The 18,613-nt window shown below is 38.7% G+C and overlaps 1 protein-coding gene across 3 annotated transcripts in view; it reads left to right on the forward strand.

Moving 5' to 3' along the window:
* Positions 1–10,846: 10,846 nt before the first annotated feature.
* Positions 10,847–18,613, forward strand: part of LOC143353718 (calcium uptake protein 3, mitochondrial-like) — a 28,522-nt gene continuing 20,755 nt past the window's right edge. For all 3 annotated transcript variants that reach the window (XM_076787242.1, XM_076787243.1, XM_076787245.1), the window contains exon 1: positions 10,847–11,066. In XM_076787242.1, the coding sequence (XP_076643357.1) occupies positions 10,857–11,066 (210 nt within the window). In that variant the 5' untranslated portion in view covers positions 10,847–10,856. The remainder of the gene's footprint in view (positions 11,067–18,613) is intronic.

Genomic DNA, 18,613 nt, shown 5'->3' on the forward strand with positions numbered 1-18,613 from the left:
GATATTTTGTAGAGAACATTAAGCAATACGTTTTAGCTTTATGTTCATATTTCTTTTATTACATAAATCAATTTGTACTTTTCTGTTCATTAGGTGCTTTTTCAGAATTATAAACAGCAGAAAGATTTCCAGTTTTTCAGGGTGGCTTCCTCTCGAGTTGTTACCGTGTTTCCTAGCCGATGGTCTAAAAATGGAAGTCGCTTAATAGATTTTTCCGAAAAGGAAGTGTCAGGATGAAGTTCTTCTGCTCTTCGGTTTGAGAAGATTTCCGAGAACTTCCGGTACTAGTTCACCGGTTTTTCGCCATAGGCTGGCGAAGTTGCGGTGAAAAAGAGAAATCTTCAGCGTGAAAGAGATCCAGGGAAGTGAAAAAACAGAACATCGTAAGGATCGAACAATGAGAAGTTGACTTCTTTTTCACTTCTCCGCGTTGCGCTGTGAATAGGAGTTATTTAGCAGAAAGTAGCGTCGAAAGGGCCAAGGAAAACAAAGAGCAAGAGCAACATTTCCCTTCCATGTGTTGTCGTGTATCATTATGTTCAACGCAATATAGATTTTAATTCCTTGATTGATCACTCCATACTTCATATGTGCCCCTCGGTTTTCATTTATCGTCGAAGTCCTTAAGCGGCACGGACCTGTGCAATTATCTAATTATACCTTACCTCTGCTGATGTAATCTGAAGTGAAAGTGATTTGCATTTTCCGTCGATTTTAATTAAATAGTCGTTATAATTATATGGTTAGACGCAGTAACTTGTGCTGAGATTAGTGGCCATCTTCACGCAGTCGCCATCATGAAAACAAGAAGAAAGTTTATTGAAGGTAGACATATGAGTAATTGTACGATATATTTGTTGCTATATATTGTTAGACACTGTTTAACGAAAAGTGTCTATTGCAACGAAGTCCATTGCAATGAATTTAAAAGAAAAGTGTATGACTTGTAAACTTTTTGTTAAATTATCAGCTAATAAGCACATTGATCCAATTATAAAATAACGTGAAAATAATTTTATTTGGTGAATAATCGCACAGAGAAATAAGACAAAATAATACTGTGCGTTCATTTAAAGAAAAATTACAGAAATAAAAATCATATTAAAGTATTACAGTATATTACGAATTATTATATTTAATCGTATATTATGTAACAATAAATAGTAATGATCAACATTAATACGTGGATATTGGAATTTTGGAAATATACTTTTCATTAGCGTAATAATTATCATGATATGTGTCACCCAGAAATTTCAACAAATTCATTTATCAAAGATATAAAATAACCTGTTCTCGCAACTGAAAATTCAAGCAACATTGACATCACATGATATATTAATTCACACTATCTACAGGTTACCAACATATCAATTTTGTTGTATAAGGAAAAATAACCATCGAGTCGCTGTCATCGCTACTTGTCTTATATGATCATGGTGAGAAGAAAAATGAAGTGGTAATCAATTTATAGCTTAACAAGTGACCATCCAATTGCTTTAGAAACCGTCTCATAAATTGCACTAATTAACACATTCCTCGTTGACAATATCAATTATGATTGATGATGATAGGGTAGTGGTTTCAACTTCCTACATCATTGCTAAAAAGTAACTATGTATTTCTATTCACCAATGAAATGGATTAACGATCGACAAATATCCTTTTAAATTATCTAGGTACTTATAACAATGAAAAATACTCGGAAAAAGATTTGAATGTCAAATGCAGGTAAACATAATAAATTTTCTATTACAATGTAGATTTTATATACCGCATACAGCTTGTACAAACCTCCGCATACGTATGCTTGCTACAACATTTGAGAAGTTCCAGTAAAAATTGTTTTTTTATAGCCACTCGCCTCTCAATAGCAACGAATCGAAAAGTACACAGGAAACATGTGCACTTCACTGGATGACCAACTTATGCAACGTGATAGAGCACGTGGAAAGTCAACGACTCGAAGTTACTACTATTTTATTCGAGTATCACAAGGCGATAGAGCAGTAAGCAAAAATAACAACAATTTATCTATCGAAATTTGTAGCTATCCCAATTTACAGAACGAAAGAAACAAATTTGTTGAACAATTTCTCACGAATGCATCTTTACAATCACGGTAATTGTAAATTAAAAATATTAGAATCCGCCATTTTAGACGAACAGATTGAAACAGCTTCAGAATTCTAATTTAAAAACTAAGCTCAGTGAAGAACAATTTTGATCTGGCTACTTGCAATCAGTACATGAAACATTAGTTTATCATTTTCGTTTCTAAAAATTCCCAAAAATCATTATTTTGTAGAAGTGAGAAAAATACCCGAGTATAGTAAATTCAGCGTAACTGTCACGGGTTTCGACGTTTACCGGGACACGAATCCATGACAGGGTGGATTTTTGTCGCGCATTTCGAGCACTTGAGAAAGTAAAGTGAAAAATCATTGAAAGTGAATGACGCTTCTCATTGAACAGTCGGGCGTCTAATAACTCGGCATGGGATTATGCTCCATTTACTATATTGAAAGTAACAGGCTGGAAAGCACTGCAAGAAACCAGCCGGTCTGAACAGGTGACAGTTATGTAACCGCCGCTGTGTATCACAGCAATAAATAGGAGAAGCAACCAGTCAAGGAATAATATTTTCGAAAAAAAAAACAAGAAAACCTTTGGATCAACATAATCCGATAAATACAATGACAAAGCCTCGGTGCCCGATCAGTGAAATAAAATGGTTCGATTGACACTGATTACGCGGTTTTTCCAACGATAAAATCACAAAGCTGGTCCGATCGAAATGCGACGACAATTAGAGACCTATTAAACGATTGGTTTACGGCGTTCGAATATTAAAGAACCAGCCTCGTGGCGGTAGCGCGGGAAGAAAATCATGAAGATATCATTAAATGGGTAAAAAGTCAATGGAAGGTGAATGACGCGAGGTAACAAGATCACGAGGAAGCGAGAGACTACTCGAGTCCGGGTAAACTCGAAGGGAAAACGTTGATCTGGACGGCAGATAATGGGCCGAGCGTTGCAATAAGGACTGCGCAGAACCGGCGAGGGAACTAAAAACTATGGGACAAGAAACTAAAATCGTCGATGCAACCGTCCAGCTTGCATCCGTTCCTCCTAAATACATCGGCATCGCTTACAGTGTTACGATAAAGATGTAAAATATAATTATGATCGGCGTTCGATCCTTTAATGGCAACGCTAATTTCGTGTACACCGTTCGCCGAGATCCGTTAACATCGCGAATTAGACGCACAATGTTGCTGGAAATCGCGAACGGTATTAAACCACGTTCGCGTATCGATCGAACAGATCCTGGAGAACAAGAATAAGAAACACGAAATATTAATCTGCCGGCAATTGCACGCCGTACAAATACTTTCCCCCTCGTCACGGCCATAATCTCAACCGGTTATTAAAAGTAAATATCATATAATTCCCCCGACGAAATACACGGCAGGTCTTCTTGGGAGATATCATCGAACTGCTGCGATTCGAAGGATTTGTAGTAATACCACCGATACTCACTACACCCTATCCTATCGCATAAATTGCTCATAATATACTGTTGATTACATCGGCGACTGTTAACAAGATGTCTTTTCCACGCCGGTTTTTCCGAATGGTTTTTCAACGGGAGAAATTTAGGATTTAGGAGTAAAAATTCATTTAACCGGGACTTCCTCTGTATGTGACCTTGAATGAACTTGAGTAATCAGAGTCATTGAATTCCTAATGGAACAGACTATCATCGTAGGCGTTTAAAGAGGGGCGGTCCCGTTTTGAAAAATGAAGGTGACCTTGAGATCTCTAAAACAAAAAAATAGCATATAAATATTTTTATGGTATCTTGTGAGCCCCATTGACCCATTCAACTTTGTCCGTATGACACTTGACGTGCCTTTAAAAACAACAAAGATATTTGACTCACCCGGTATATTTGACTGTACCAACAAACCAGACGGATACTTTTGCGACCAACTGTATAACCTTCTCGCTGTCCGCTCGTGGCTGATTCGCGTTCACGCGACAGGCGAGAGTCGGCAATGAGTTTACAATCCGTTCACGTAATTAACGAGCGCGGTGTTATTACCGTCAATATCGTTTCATCATGTTTTCTAAAACGAACCGAGACGGTGGCCGGTTTTGGTGTCGCCGCGCCGATCATTAAAGGGATAGCCTCGCCCCTATTCCCCGAAGAAATCGAACAGCAACCTGGTCGCTAGTTAGGTTGAGTAGAAAGCCGGCGCACGGCTCGTCTGCTGCCGATCGGCTTCAATTATTCAAATAAGCGTAGATGAGAGAGTCGATAGCCTTGGCGGATGCGGGACGGCTGTTGGGCACCGTGTGCTGCTAACTTGAGGAAGCGTCATGCAACCCGTCATTCCTAGACGATCTTTCCTCTGGCCGGCTGGATGTGCTAGGGCTGTTTGCGGCCGCGGCTTCGACGCAAGGAACTCGAACGAGGTCTGGGCAGCTGGATGTTGCTGGGCGTAGATAGTGATGGTTCATCAAGCCGCCGAGCGCGTTCAAGTATACAGGTTGGCTCGATTTGCTTGAAACAGACAGATCGACACCATTACCAGACAGTGCGTGTTCCCCTCGAAATGCTTCCCCCTCTACCGCTGACTCGATTCTCCTCGTAGTAGGCATAATGTGACGTATCTGATGGCAGAGAGGGAAACGTACAGACTGTACGCTGGCAACGCTGATCCGGACCCAGCCCAGCATATGTACTGTTCATCCTCTAGATCAGTGATGGACACGTATGCCTGCTGCAGGCAAAACGCTTCCTCCACCAACGTCTCTTTCCTGCAGCGCGCACTTTAGCTGCGCAACAGTGTCTCCTGCCTCCGTCTCTCCCCTCGTCCGTGGCTTATGTTGTCTATCCACATCCAGGAGCAGGCAGCTCAGTGGCCCCTGCCGTGCACACCACTTCTCCAGATGATGGTTAAGCAGAATGTGTACCTTTTCACTCTATCCTGACTTCACTACCATCGTATGCATTGTTGCTACTGACAGACGCCGATGACGCAGAACGACGACTCGCAGCATGCCCATCCCGCATTTCTTCTTTTCAGCTCGCAATAATCCTAGAAAAGGTAACGGGTACAATTTAACATTACGTATTTTCATAATGCAGAGACAGCGTCGCCCGATTAAGAGTTGTCTCCCACTCTACCTTACCCCCTCTATGACGCCATTCCTGTCACGTGTCACAATGTCACGTGTCTAGTCCGATAATGACAGAGAGAGGGTAACTTCCCCTCAATTATCCCGGCTTGGCGACACTGTACAGAGAGTAGCTAAAGGAGAATCGAGGCATATTTAGTGGTAGAGGTGTAAGCATTTCGCGGGGAGTACACATCGACTGGCAACGCTGCTCCTAACCTCACATCCCGCCTTGTTCTGGACCGTTTGGTTCGAACGGCACGATGCGAACCGATCTGCCTGTTTCGAGCAATTCGAGCGAACCGAAGCGCAGACTTGAATGCGCTTGGCGGCTCGAAGACCCAACACTAGCTGTAGGCTGTTGGCTGCTGCTGCTGGCTGCCAAGCGGTACAGAGTCAAATGAATTTTTCTCGGCCAGGCGGACCGAAGCAGGAACAGCGTGGCGCGCGGCGGACCGTCCGGCTTAACGACGTCAGCTTCGCTGGAAGAATGGCCCGGCTCGACGAAGTGTCGAGGGAATAATTACGTTCCTGCGTAAACGCGGATTAACGAGACGATTGTTCCCCGTTGTTACAGCCTGCGAGCCGGGTGCGCGCGGACCCGCTTCCTCGATTGTGGCGTCCTGCGAGCACCCCGAAGAATGTTCATCACCGCTCTGAGGAAACTGCGGAGCTGGCTCCACGGCCCGGCCACAGAGGTAATGACAACTTGTCTTTTTCATGACGTCGCGTCGCGGCAGCGTCGTACGGTTTTTCATCGTTTTTTCATCTATGGACCAGGTGGAATGCCGAGCGAAACCGAACCACTCCGGGAATCCGGTGGTTTCCTTCCTTTCTGGATGTCAGGTTGCGGCTGGATCGCGGGAACAGTGAGATAAACGAATACTTCCAATTAGTAATCGACGTTAATGAGCTTCTTACGGGCTTGTATTTTTACCCGATACACGCAATCACAATGCCGGCTCCTGCGGCTCGTATGATACATATCGGCCGCGGGTAATTAGGACGGCATTATCGCGCTAATAATATTACATGCTTGTTAGGCACATCGGATCAACGTAAACGATCGCCGGAAAGAAAATTGGAGAATCAAGGTAAAGCATTTGCAAGTTACGGAAATATAAATTCTATAAGAGTTGATTACTATTCGAATATTTCAGATAATTGAAATCGAATGAGATGGGAAAACGTGACTAGTACGTTCGATAGTGAATTTTATAATATATGCGCTGTTACTAAATCTGATTCGAATATATTCTTTGCAAACATGAAACAATTATATTAAATGTTTGTTACTTACAGGTAATGTTTACCTAAATAATCATATTTCAGTGGATTTTAATTTATGGAAATCAATGTATCTAACTATTTTTAATTGCATGCTGAAGATTCTTTTTCGTAATTATGCTAAATCTCTTAATTGGTTGTAGATGTTTACATGTGATTGCTTGAAATTAAGATAAAGCTGGGAACGAAGTTGGAATCACTTAACAAAGAGGGAGTACTAAATGATATTGTAAAACATAATTTTATTAGGAATTTTTTCTGGAGTTGTGTATGCTTGAAGTAGTCACTTGGTGTGTTTATCATTGTTTATTTTCATCGTACTTGGACATTTACAATGTTCATTGTAAAAATATGGCGTACTACGATGGCCTGCGTGGAAATGTTAGGCGCAATTCATATTTTATATTGGATTTAATATATCCATTTAAAATCTTGAAGGCATTGGTTTGACATAAACGTTTGTATAGTTCATTTTATAAAATAAATTTAAACTTTATCTTGCGAGTATGAATAACAAGAGGGTAAAAACTCATGCGTGCACAGAATACTTATTAAAAGAAATTTCTGATCAGATAATTCCGACAGCAGCGGACATTATATAAATAACATTCTCTCTAAAGTGTTCGTTAATTAATAATATCCGAAACCTTAATAATTTTCAACTTACAGTAGTGTTTAAGTGAAATTAATTTGCTGACAAAAAATTATTTTCAAATAAAGACAAGACATTTTTGAAGCAACAAAGAAATAATTTATCAATTACTCAGCAAATTACGAATACGTGACCTGGATTCGCAACCTTATACAGGTGGTGCTACGAAATTATTATGAATTCTTCTCAACTACAAGTAATATATTATCATGGTACCACATTAACCTAACGAATATGTAATTACAGTCATGAATTATTACTATCACTTTACATGTACCCAAGGATATACATATCGGAACAAAGTAAAAAACCCGTGCTGATAAAAATTGAAAATTAAAGCTGTTTATGGATTTTCTCTATAAAAACTTCTTAATTTTTTCTGTTAAAACTTCTTAAAATATTGTTCAAAGTTAATTCAATTGAATAATAAAAAACAAATGAACCTGTTATTTTTTAAATAGCATTCTTATCGATACTTAACATTTTAGCAATTATAATTTTATCATTTTCGTATCTTCATATTTCCAGAAGCTAAATCGGATAATACACGAAACTGTTAAAAATAACTTCACAGCATACGCACATTTTTGAAGATTGCTTCACTATAACTATAGTAATATGTAGCTATTTTCGCCACGTCGTTCACTATCTATAGATCTTTGATGTTCATGTCCAGTAAATTTCGCTATTATGTAAATGACCACACGTAATATATACACTCTGACTGTTATAACTCTGAGACATTTACAGTGAAACCAAAAAGTATTTCAACAGTCCCATTCTCGAAAAATTGTGGACGTTTAAACAGCAATAACAAATTGTAAACAAGCGTTTACCAGGAAAAAATGGAAATGAGTTTATTGTCGATTAAATGTATACAATTGTTCGGGAATGGAAAATTTATTGTTGAAATATTTCTTGGATCCCGCTGTGTATAAACATTTGCAATATTTTCCGAGTCTAAAGTGTCTCCAAGCATGCGAAGCGCAACGAGGCAAACACATTAATAAAACGAAGACTTACAAACATACTTAATATGTTTTCACTTAATAAACATTCCCTAAATAAAATTTCTGCTGCATACTCGCGGTCAGTAAAGAGGAATTTCCAGATCGTATCTTCCGTGCGGCTTTCGCATAAAGAAAAATGGAAACAGTATCCATTGATCGTTCGAAAGTATAGATGGCGAAGCGCAACGAGGCAAACACATTAATGAAACGAAGATTTACGAAGTACTTAATATGTTTTCACTTAATAAGTATTCCCCAAATAAAATTTCTGCTACATACTCGCGCACAGTAAAGAGGAATTTCCAGATCGTATCTTTCGTGCGTCTTTCGTATAAGAAAAAAAAAAATGGAAACAGAATTCATTGATCGTTCGAAAGGATAGTTGCGAACGCAACGGACTTAATTCCAGGTGAACTGCCCGCGCGATCGAGGAATACGTTAGAATTCACTACCGTTCGAATAATTACGAGCCGCGCCGTGTACTTTCAGTCAGGGTAGAAGAAGAAAAGATTTATCTACGGAAGATTGTGCTGACCGGTTGTTCGAGCAGCGGGGTGCATTTATAAATAATGCAACCAAGATGAAGAAAGCAGGTAGCCCCGGTTAATAAACGTCAAATGCAGCTACTGGGGTAACCGGTAGAAGGAGTAACTGCGGCACGTACATTAGCCCGCATAATTTTAGCACTTGCAGCGCTTGAACGGAACTCTTTCGGCGTTACGTCACGGTACATCGTGGGTTGAAGATGACACCGTTTCGTTACATAACCCCTTTGGGGACCACTGTCTTTCCTTTATCCGCAACGTTATTTCCGTCGTACACGCTCCTCGACGGCTCCTCCCTAAGCTTCCGTCTATTTCTGCTGGATACGATCATTGAACTATCATCGACGATTCAGTGTTTACTGAAAATCTAATTTTTTAAACATTTACGGGGTTACCTTACAATAGAATAATTAACTTTTTACGATAGAATAATTTTTGCAGTTTTAGAGATTCTTCGTAGATTTAGAGATCGGCACGGTAGGGGCCCCTTCTCAACGTTTCCTCTCCTCCTTTTCCCCTTCCACTACCCCATTCCACCATGAGCACACTCCAACATCCCCCACTAAGACCGTAGACTGGTCACGTGACGTGCCACGTGGTGCCTGTCGCGCACGCGCAACGTGTCGCATATTACTGTGGTCATCAGAGAGGGGGTACATGGTATTCCCCTCGATTTTCTCATCCTGGCGACACTGCTGAGCACTCACTGTTAAGAAAAATTGGCAACACTTTAAGCAGCAGGCGTCTACGTACTTTGTACTAGTTAACAGTGGACTTCCGCTGATTGGCTGCTTTGCACCACAGACCAGTGTCGCCAGATTGGGGGAGGGAGCACGAATCGAGGGGAAAAAGTTACCCCCTCTCTGCCAGTACCGGTATCAATGATCGAATAGCGCGGTAGTAGGGGAAGTTAGAGTGGGGATACAAGTCTCGATCTGGCAACACTGCCGCAAACGTAACGCGTACCCCCTCCAAACTCTTCCCGTACCTCGAGTCGAATAAATATCTTACTTTTTATATGGAATAAATCTTTATAAATTCGGATTCACAATTCATAATTTGATGGTCTCACATAATCTAGGAATGGTTGAGTCATGGGTCTTCAGAATTTAATTTTATACACCGAAAGTGTCTAGATCAATTTCTAGTATAATTATGTATAATTTTCGAAAATATTATAAACGTTACAGTTAAGTAGCAAATCGGTCTGCATACGATTCATGAATTGCCCACAAATGACTTAATAAAGTACCGAGAAGGTTCATTCATTTTAATAAAAAACCGACGCTCTTTCAGGATCATTTACATACTGGACAGTTTAGCGTAAATCAATGTTAACGTGAATAATGAATTGATGTAAGACCGTAATTGTGATTCTGATAACTAATCGCACGAACTGTCAAAGGCTTTCAACACGATTCGTAAATTATGATAGTATTATTTCATGAACTGGAAAGTATCCAATAGGGTGACCTGTCCAGCGAATGAACACCCTCCAGTGAATGGAAGTTATTCATATTGCTACTTACATATTAGTTCTAGGAGAAACCTGCAGGCATCTCGGAATAGCGTTCCTCTTCTTACCTATAACCTGCTCGGTATTCCATTCAATTTATTCAACAGTTGTCCTCATAAAATCCCACAAGTTCAAGGTGAGCGTCGCTACTACACACCTATAATTTGTATTTTGAGGTGCGTTTAACACTAGATTTATGGTGCACTAAAAATTACTATTTTGCATTGCTTAATAAAAATAACAAGAATGTATCTATCAAAATTTTTAGCCTTTTATAATATACATACACCCAACCAAATCAATTTTTTTGATAATTTCTCACGGATGCATCTTTACAATCTTAATAATCGTGAATTAAAAATATTGGAACCCGTTATTTTGACGGGTCCTGTAAACCTAGTGTCATCCGGCTATACCCTTTATTACAGTTAAGTAACTCATACTGTATTTAATTCATATTACACACTATGGATAAATATCATTATAATACTATTGTACTACTACACTACCGCAGGGACTAAAATTTGCACCTGATATGTAACAATTAATGAAGGAATTGCAGTTACGAACGAAATCGTATTTTTCCGGGCAGTAGAAAGAGGAGGAATTTGCCGCGAGTGGTGAAACGCATGCGCGTGTCAGTATCATCTGCCTGAAACATGGCGACTGCGGTAACGTTGTCACGGAGAATACCTTCGTTCTGCCGGCATTTTCGTGGTGTTACGCGTTCATACAGCTCGTGGCGTGGTGACAGTGTTGTGAAACAATGGAAGAACAACGCTGGACATTTAGTGGCAGCCTCCATCGCCCTTTTTCTTGGATACAAATACACAAAACCCACCGTGGTCCACGCCTCAAAGTCTCGAAAGGTATTTAAACACATATTCACGTTTCCCTCTGTCTCTCACACACTAATCCACTTGTGTAATTATTGGTCGCGCATTTATTTGGTACTGAGTGTCGACTATTAATTTTAATAACAACAGTACTGTCACTCAAAATAAATGATTGTATCACTTACGATAGAAATGATCGAGCCGTACTGTTTATCAGAATTGTAAAAAGATATGCTTATAGACTTACCTAAACCATATCAATTTCAAATCACTCAAGGTCAATTGGATCATCATCGAAGAATGCGTGTATACCAAAACGACATCAGATACATTAGGCAACGCGATAGTAACGTTCTTTCATCGTAGATTCTAGGTTAGGTACGAATCTATAGTGATTTTGATTCGTAAACACCTCAACATATGTGCATAGATACCGTAATAAAAGATGAGAAACTTGATTATGAAGAATCAATGTGAAACTAATATCTATGTGTGAAATACATAGAAAAAAGCGATACAAAATGGAACAGAGAATAATTTAAGTATTATTTTCCAATTATATTCATTAATATTTAGATAAAGGTAGAATTTAATTTGTATTTCGAATTATCAATAGCATATAAGTTACAAATCTTTGTAATACAACAACTACTGAAAAAAAAAGGATTGTGTAGCAATTTTGACAGAAGTATTCTGCAAAACGCAGTTACATTTTTATAGATTTTAAAGAGATTGCCATTAAATTAATTAAATAATGTTCAAGTTCTCTCATGAAAGATTTTTATAAATAAAAAATATTGTGAAACAAATGAAAAATTTATTTATTCTTGTATTAATATTGTTTTGTTAAGGATACATCTGAAATTTCATTTGATACGTTCCAATAATAAAATCCTCAAATATCTGAGTTTGGTTCAGAATGGTCACAGCCGGTTTTGAGGTGAACTAACTCGAATGGAGTATGGATTCGAAGACTTCCATACTTAGCTTCAAGGAATTGCTTACCTTGAACAGCCCTACGGTTAGAGGATGATTCTAAATCTTCCAAGACGCGATACATCCTCGGATTCCAAATCACAGTTCGACCGCTATCAGGTTCGCATTGTGAAGGAGTCACAAGTCAGTCAACGGCAGCATTGAACACCTCCTGTTGCGTGTTCTTGCGTGGATGCCGATCGTCTGCGGCTCTAGTACGACACAAGTGCTGATCCTTGCGCACTTCTCGCATGACCATAAATCACATGGCGACCAACGTTCGCGGTCGCGCCACAAACTGGCGACCATTATCGCATTCAAGATTCGACCACATCGTTTATCCTCTATCCTGGCTGCGACCGATCCGCGATCGCGATACAACGATCGAAGGATACGGGTATCTGAAGATAACGCCTGACATGGTTCCAAGGATACGGAAAAACGACGGCACGGATCGTCTCATCCATCCGTCCTAAGCTTGTTTTCTGGTGATGACTAGTCAGTGTCATCCGTTTCAGGAGATCATACCAATAATCGTGCAACCGAGAACCCAATAAGGGTAGGATCAAATGTTTTTTCATTTAAATTACGTTTCGTAGGTTTCGAATACTGTCGCTGTCTCCTAACGTGGGGTCTGGTACAGCACAGCTGTAGTGGGAGCGAAGCTCACCGACACACGATGAGATACACCTGAATGCGGTGAATTCTCGGTATATGTCAACAACATGGGTCTTGTCAGCGTCGTGTATCTTCCAGGACACATACCCGAGCCGTGTTATGTTTACACTCCTCGGCGTCCGAGGCCTCTCACACCGCGGTAGTGGGGATAATTCCGCGACGTTTGTCATCCTGACCTTGGCGACATATATAGAGAAATCACTGTATAACCTATATAAAACGAATAAAATTGCACTCTCTATAGTTACAAAGTAAAATAAAGATGATAATATGTACTCTGATTGAAGAAATTACAAATTAAAAATTAGAATGCCTAAAGAAAACTTGCAACAATTATTAAGTCAGAAAAGAAACCTTTGCCAACAATAATTACTGGTCTTCTCGTCATAAAACTTGGTAAACTTGCTAATGTGCGCATAAACAGTATTAATATCTTCATAATCTACTGAACTCACAATTATCTCTCCGGAAGCGTAAGAGAATCTACCCATGTTTGAGGTGCAAACATCGTTTGAAGGAACTTACGCGTTTATAGCATATGTTAACGTGCAAAGTGGATTGTATGATGAACGAGGGTAAAATAAAATACTTGCGGGTATTCTCAAAGGGTAAAATAAAACAAAATCGATTTTTTTTTAAATGGTAAATTCTGTTAGCTGGAGCCTTTCGAAATATTATTCTAAAGTTTTGTTTGCAAATGTGTAAAACAGCTGCATTTACAGCTGCAAAAGTGCAATCGTATCGCACAGTGCTGGGAAATAATTGAAACTTTAAACGCGGTTTTTCTCAAAGAGAAGCTTTCGAAATCGGTGCTAGAAATATCTGGAAAACTACTGGATCGACATGAATAATACTTTGCAGTAATATTCACAGGACTGTTATCTAGACCTTAACCAAGAGGATTTTTGATGCGTACAGTTTTTCCATTTTTATGAACGAAGGGAGAAGAAAATTGATGTAACGCTTAATTAAGAATGGCAGCAATGCCAATTCTTATCATCGGACGAAACACTATTTTGTTCTTTTAGCGCCGTTATATAAACTTCATTGTTAAAGGCTAGTGACACGATCGCGGCAGAACTGGTACCTTCTAAATGATTTTGTAACTTCCCCTAAAGCGTTGCTCTAGTAATGACGTAAACTTCTGTAGAAATAGACCGAGTATTCCTAGTACATAGTAGCTGTGCCAGATCGAATTGAAGAAGCACGCGTGTCGTGGACACGTTATCTTCCCGTTCTTCGGCGAACAAGTGAAACGCCTGATATCGCGGAATAGCCGTAAATAGAGTCCGCCGGTTCTGTAAAGAGAAATTCCGCTGGGCCCGCGCAGGGTATAAAGTTGCCATACTCTTGTCGGATAAACTACAGCGATCCGTTGAAGCGGGCGAGACAATGCTTGCGAACAGACGCAATCTTGACTTTCTCGTAACTTTCTGTGACGTAATGTCTCGATTTGGATATCGAAGAGGGCTCTAGCCTTCGTTGATTGAATCCGTCTCGCGGCAGAGCATTTATGAGCATTCTTGGCTAAATTATGGCCGTGATAACACGCACAGGTTATTCTGACTAACCAGCCGAAGGATTTAAGCACGCATCAAAACGGAAAAGTATTCGTATTTAATAACAGAGAGCGCTGCGAAAATATATTCTAAACTGTAAACTGTAAAGTATAATAGTTATATTTGATGCGTCTTTTCGTTTTACGGGTTTGTTATTTATAGAAGTTTATCGTGTACAGCACAAGCAATTCGACACTGTTTCCACACACCTGTCTGATTGAAAATTACAAGCATCAATGAAAATATAACAATGACTGAACTCATCCAGGTTTCACGTTTTATTTTCATCTTTCTCGGGCACTGTTCCATCTTCAAAATAATCTCAGAGAAATTGTACACTATAAATGCCACAGGTAAACGAACCAAGAAATAATATCCACCGAAACTGAAATAACATACGAATGTTTCTTTATGCGGACACTAACCGACTTGTGTTCGCACTCGTGTGCAATAATAGCTTTCAATCTTGGTCTAATTTTTTAGTTATACGTTTACGAAATATTTTAAACTATGCACTTCAATCCGATATTTTGTATTATCATAATTTATAGGTACATTTAGAGGGTATAAAAATATTTCTTTAAAATACCTGTTCTGTTATTTTGTGGGTACAGTTTTAATAATAATTGTTGTACCAACATATGTGCTGTTTCCTCGCTGCTAAAATGAATTGTACTAACCACTGTGCATGAATAATGAAATCTCACACCTTTCCAGCGAGCGAATTCGTGTTGTCTCTTCGTGAGAAGTCAAAGCAGCGAGTGCGACGTTCGGATGTTTGTAAACACGGGTCGGTTTGGACCCTGTATCCGCCCAGCGAAGGTCAAAAGTCATTTACAGAGAACATCTCGGTAACTATTAGCCCATATACCCTTGTAGGTTTTTTACTCAGGGTACGATTCTCTCGTCAACCACAAGGTTCAAATTTACCCTTCACGACAAATAAACTCAAGGTGACCTTTATATCTCGATAAAAAAGCAAAATAGGCGAAAAATAATTCTTACATTCCATGCTACTCTTTAAACCGTATAACCTTCGTTTCGTGTATCAAATAGTTTACAGGTAATTTCGGAGGCACGCTCACCACCGGCTGAACCACCCTGTATTTAACACGTTCCTCACGAAAAGATCAAACAGATCTCCGCCTGGGTCGTAAATCGAAGCATTAGGAAGAGCCACCGATTGGTGTCGCAGCAGTCAGGGCCGTATACTGTATTCCGTTTTAAGGCTCCGTTTCAATATCTTGATATGAAATTTCATTTTGACATTTCGAAAAAAAAAACCAAAACAAATTCAACGTGCAAAGCAAATTCGAATTCGGACACGCGACAGATTTTGCGAATTTTCTCCCGGGGGAACGTATTCCTTTATACGACCCTGACTGCGCATTTCAGATCCTTATCTCCCCATATATCTCTTAAACTGCTGTTTCGAAGATCGGATTTCATGTACTTTTCACGCCTAACTGCTCATCTTGAAACAACAATAGATCTGCCGGTTCCGTCCGGAACGTGCTAAAGGTTTATATACATTACTCTGTTTTCAAAAATCATTTTTTTCCACGTGTCTTGATAGGTGCATATCATAGAACTATCTGAAACCATTGGAAATTCAAATTATTGAAATAAGTTGTAATTGTTCGAACAAAAAAAGGGTGTTCTGCAATCTCGATGTCAATCGAATTGTAAATAAATTATCTATCAAAGTATATTATTGGGTTTTACACTTTATGGTGTTAAAAGAAACTTCAAGGTCTAAGCTCAAAAACTTTCAAGTGCACTTTGTGCAAGTATCTGTTAAATACACTACATCTGATTTTTATATAGAACGTATATTTTATTTAATTTTGTATATGAAGAATAGAACTTCAAATACAACAAAACCATGCAAACATAATCATTTACATTTAACAGTTTACTACAGTATTGTATCTGCATTTAAGAAGGGGCTGAATGTAATAGAAGAATTTCACTTTTATGGAGAAGTAAAAATCCATTTTTCTATTTAGGCTTCCATATCTATTATATAATAGACCATTTTCTTGAACTCCTTAAAACCTTTCTCAAAGCAGTCCTGTTTACGACAGCTATTAATTGAGACTCCGAGTTCATCAAAGCCTAAATATTGATCTTGACGTTTTAGCGTGAAACGATAAAATTAAAATCGTAAAGATATAAGTGCATTCCTTTCTCCAAGTGAAACCACACTGGAGTCCGCTCTATCATTAGTTGTCTAATAATTCTAATTCCGAGATCTACACAAAAAAGGCATTCCTGTCAATAAAAATAATGATAATTTTCATGTGCCACTCATCAAATGAAATGTACGCATAACAAACCCCTGAAAGTCAGCTTTGTAATAGACCAAATCGACTCGAATATCTCGGAAACTGAAAACGCAAAGGCCCATCGATTAGTTTTATGTACCTATAAATCTAACTTCATTAGTTTGCTATAAAATGTGAATCGAATGACCGCGAAATGTTTTATGAGATACTGAAATCGACGAACCCAGTCTTCCCCCATTGAAAAATTTCTTTTATATTTCCTGGAAATAAATATTTTCTTACAGGCTATTTTAGTGAAATATTCGGTCTAGAATTATAATGTTTTTAACAAATGCTAAATCCGATTCTGTGAAGCTGATGGTAGTTGCACTGACATCGAATGATTTTTTATTTTCTAAAATTACATCTGACTTTCTTTCTTTCGTTTTCGTTTTGTTTTTAATTCCATGGATCAGATAAATCAATCAATTGTTATTGGAACGCAACATAAATACAAACAATGAAAATTAATGTTCGAAAAATCATAGATTGTTAAACATTTAACCGAATTGAACAATCATTATTACAATTAAGTGTGGTGCTAAATGTGTAACAGATTTTAATGTCCAAATATCCATATGTAAATATCTTCCCAGAGTAAGGTACCATTTCGATGGAAGCCTGTTATCTGATTTCAATTTCTTACCGCAATCTCGACGCCAGCGGGCTCCGCCATAAGTATCTACATCGATGCATGATCGCTAGCGATGGGATCAAGTGTATCGTAAGTAATGTCAGAATACATGCCAGAATCAGAAACGTTGTTCTGAACTGATCCGAGAAACTGGTATCCAAACATCAAACTGGAATATCATATCAAAATGTCTGATATTTTAATAATTTGATCCTTTGACTATCTGTTTACATTCAAAAAACGGCATAGTTCCATATTTCCAATGGTTATTCCAAAAGAAATTTTTATAAATCTTTCCCTTAATACAATTTTCAGAAAATAACCTGTGAAAATAGCAGATTAAGAAACTCCGCAATCTAATTATTTTATTAGCATACTATTGATTCGTCAAAGCGTATTAGGGTTGACTCCATCGCTAGTAAGCACCATTGCATTATACGCTAAGGTGAATCTCCGACATTAGTGCACAGATAGTGGGCAGGTGTTTGGGATAGTTTCCTAGCGGTCTGCGATCAGCCGCGTACCTTTCATTTTCAAGTGGCAGCGTAACATTTTCGCCATACTTTCGTCCGTACAAATAGTTATTATCGACGTTGCTGGAGAAGGATTGCGATAAAGCGAAGAAAACAAATATTTATGTGTCCGGTGTCGAGATTTTTTTCGGAAATTAACGTGCCATTAACCAGTCGAGGCGCAACCTGTGATTTCGTTGTTTAAACCATGGCGGGAACACGTATAAAAGTAACAAAATTCCAGGACTTCCTTTGTTCTTCAGAAAATTTCAACCTCGTTCGAAGCTTACGGAATAATAATAACTGCCATTTTATGCACTTATATAGTCTACGAATTAAAAAAAAGCAGAATAAAATCATTATTACCGACAATTATCGTCACCACATTTCTTCTTCAATGTTTATTTTTCGACACATTAAAAACGTGTCCAACTTTTGTTCGAAACATTATTTGATGTGTCTGGTGCCATTTTATGCACTTATATAGTCTACGAATTAGAAAAAGCAGAATAAAATCATTATTACCGACAATTATCGTCACCACATTTCTTCTTCAATGTTTGTTTTTCGACACATTAAAAACGTGTCCAACTTTTGTTCGAAACATTATTTGATGTGTCTGGTAGGTTGCGAGTAAATTCAGGTGGTACGGTTAATTGACTCACCCTGTATATGTCCTGCGAAACGCATAGCGGCAATCTCATTCGGGTCGGAGACACTGAAATATTTCATAATGTGGACACGCGACATTATTGCCAAAATAAAACATTAGGCTTTTTACTGTACTTTGTGTAAAACCCCACATCCTAGATGATTTCTCTATATATGTCACCAGGGCCTGGATAATAAACGTCGCGGAATTATCCCCACTATCGCGAGACATACCCCGTGTAAA

Source organism: Halictus rubicundus, chromosome 4 (assembly GCF_050948215.1).
Source record: "Halictus rubicundus isolate RS-2024b chromosome 4, iyHalRubi1_principal, whole genome shotgun sequence".
Lineage (NCBI taxonomy): Eukaryota > Metazoa > Arthropoda > Insecta > Hymenoptera > Halictidae > Halictus > Halictus rubicundus.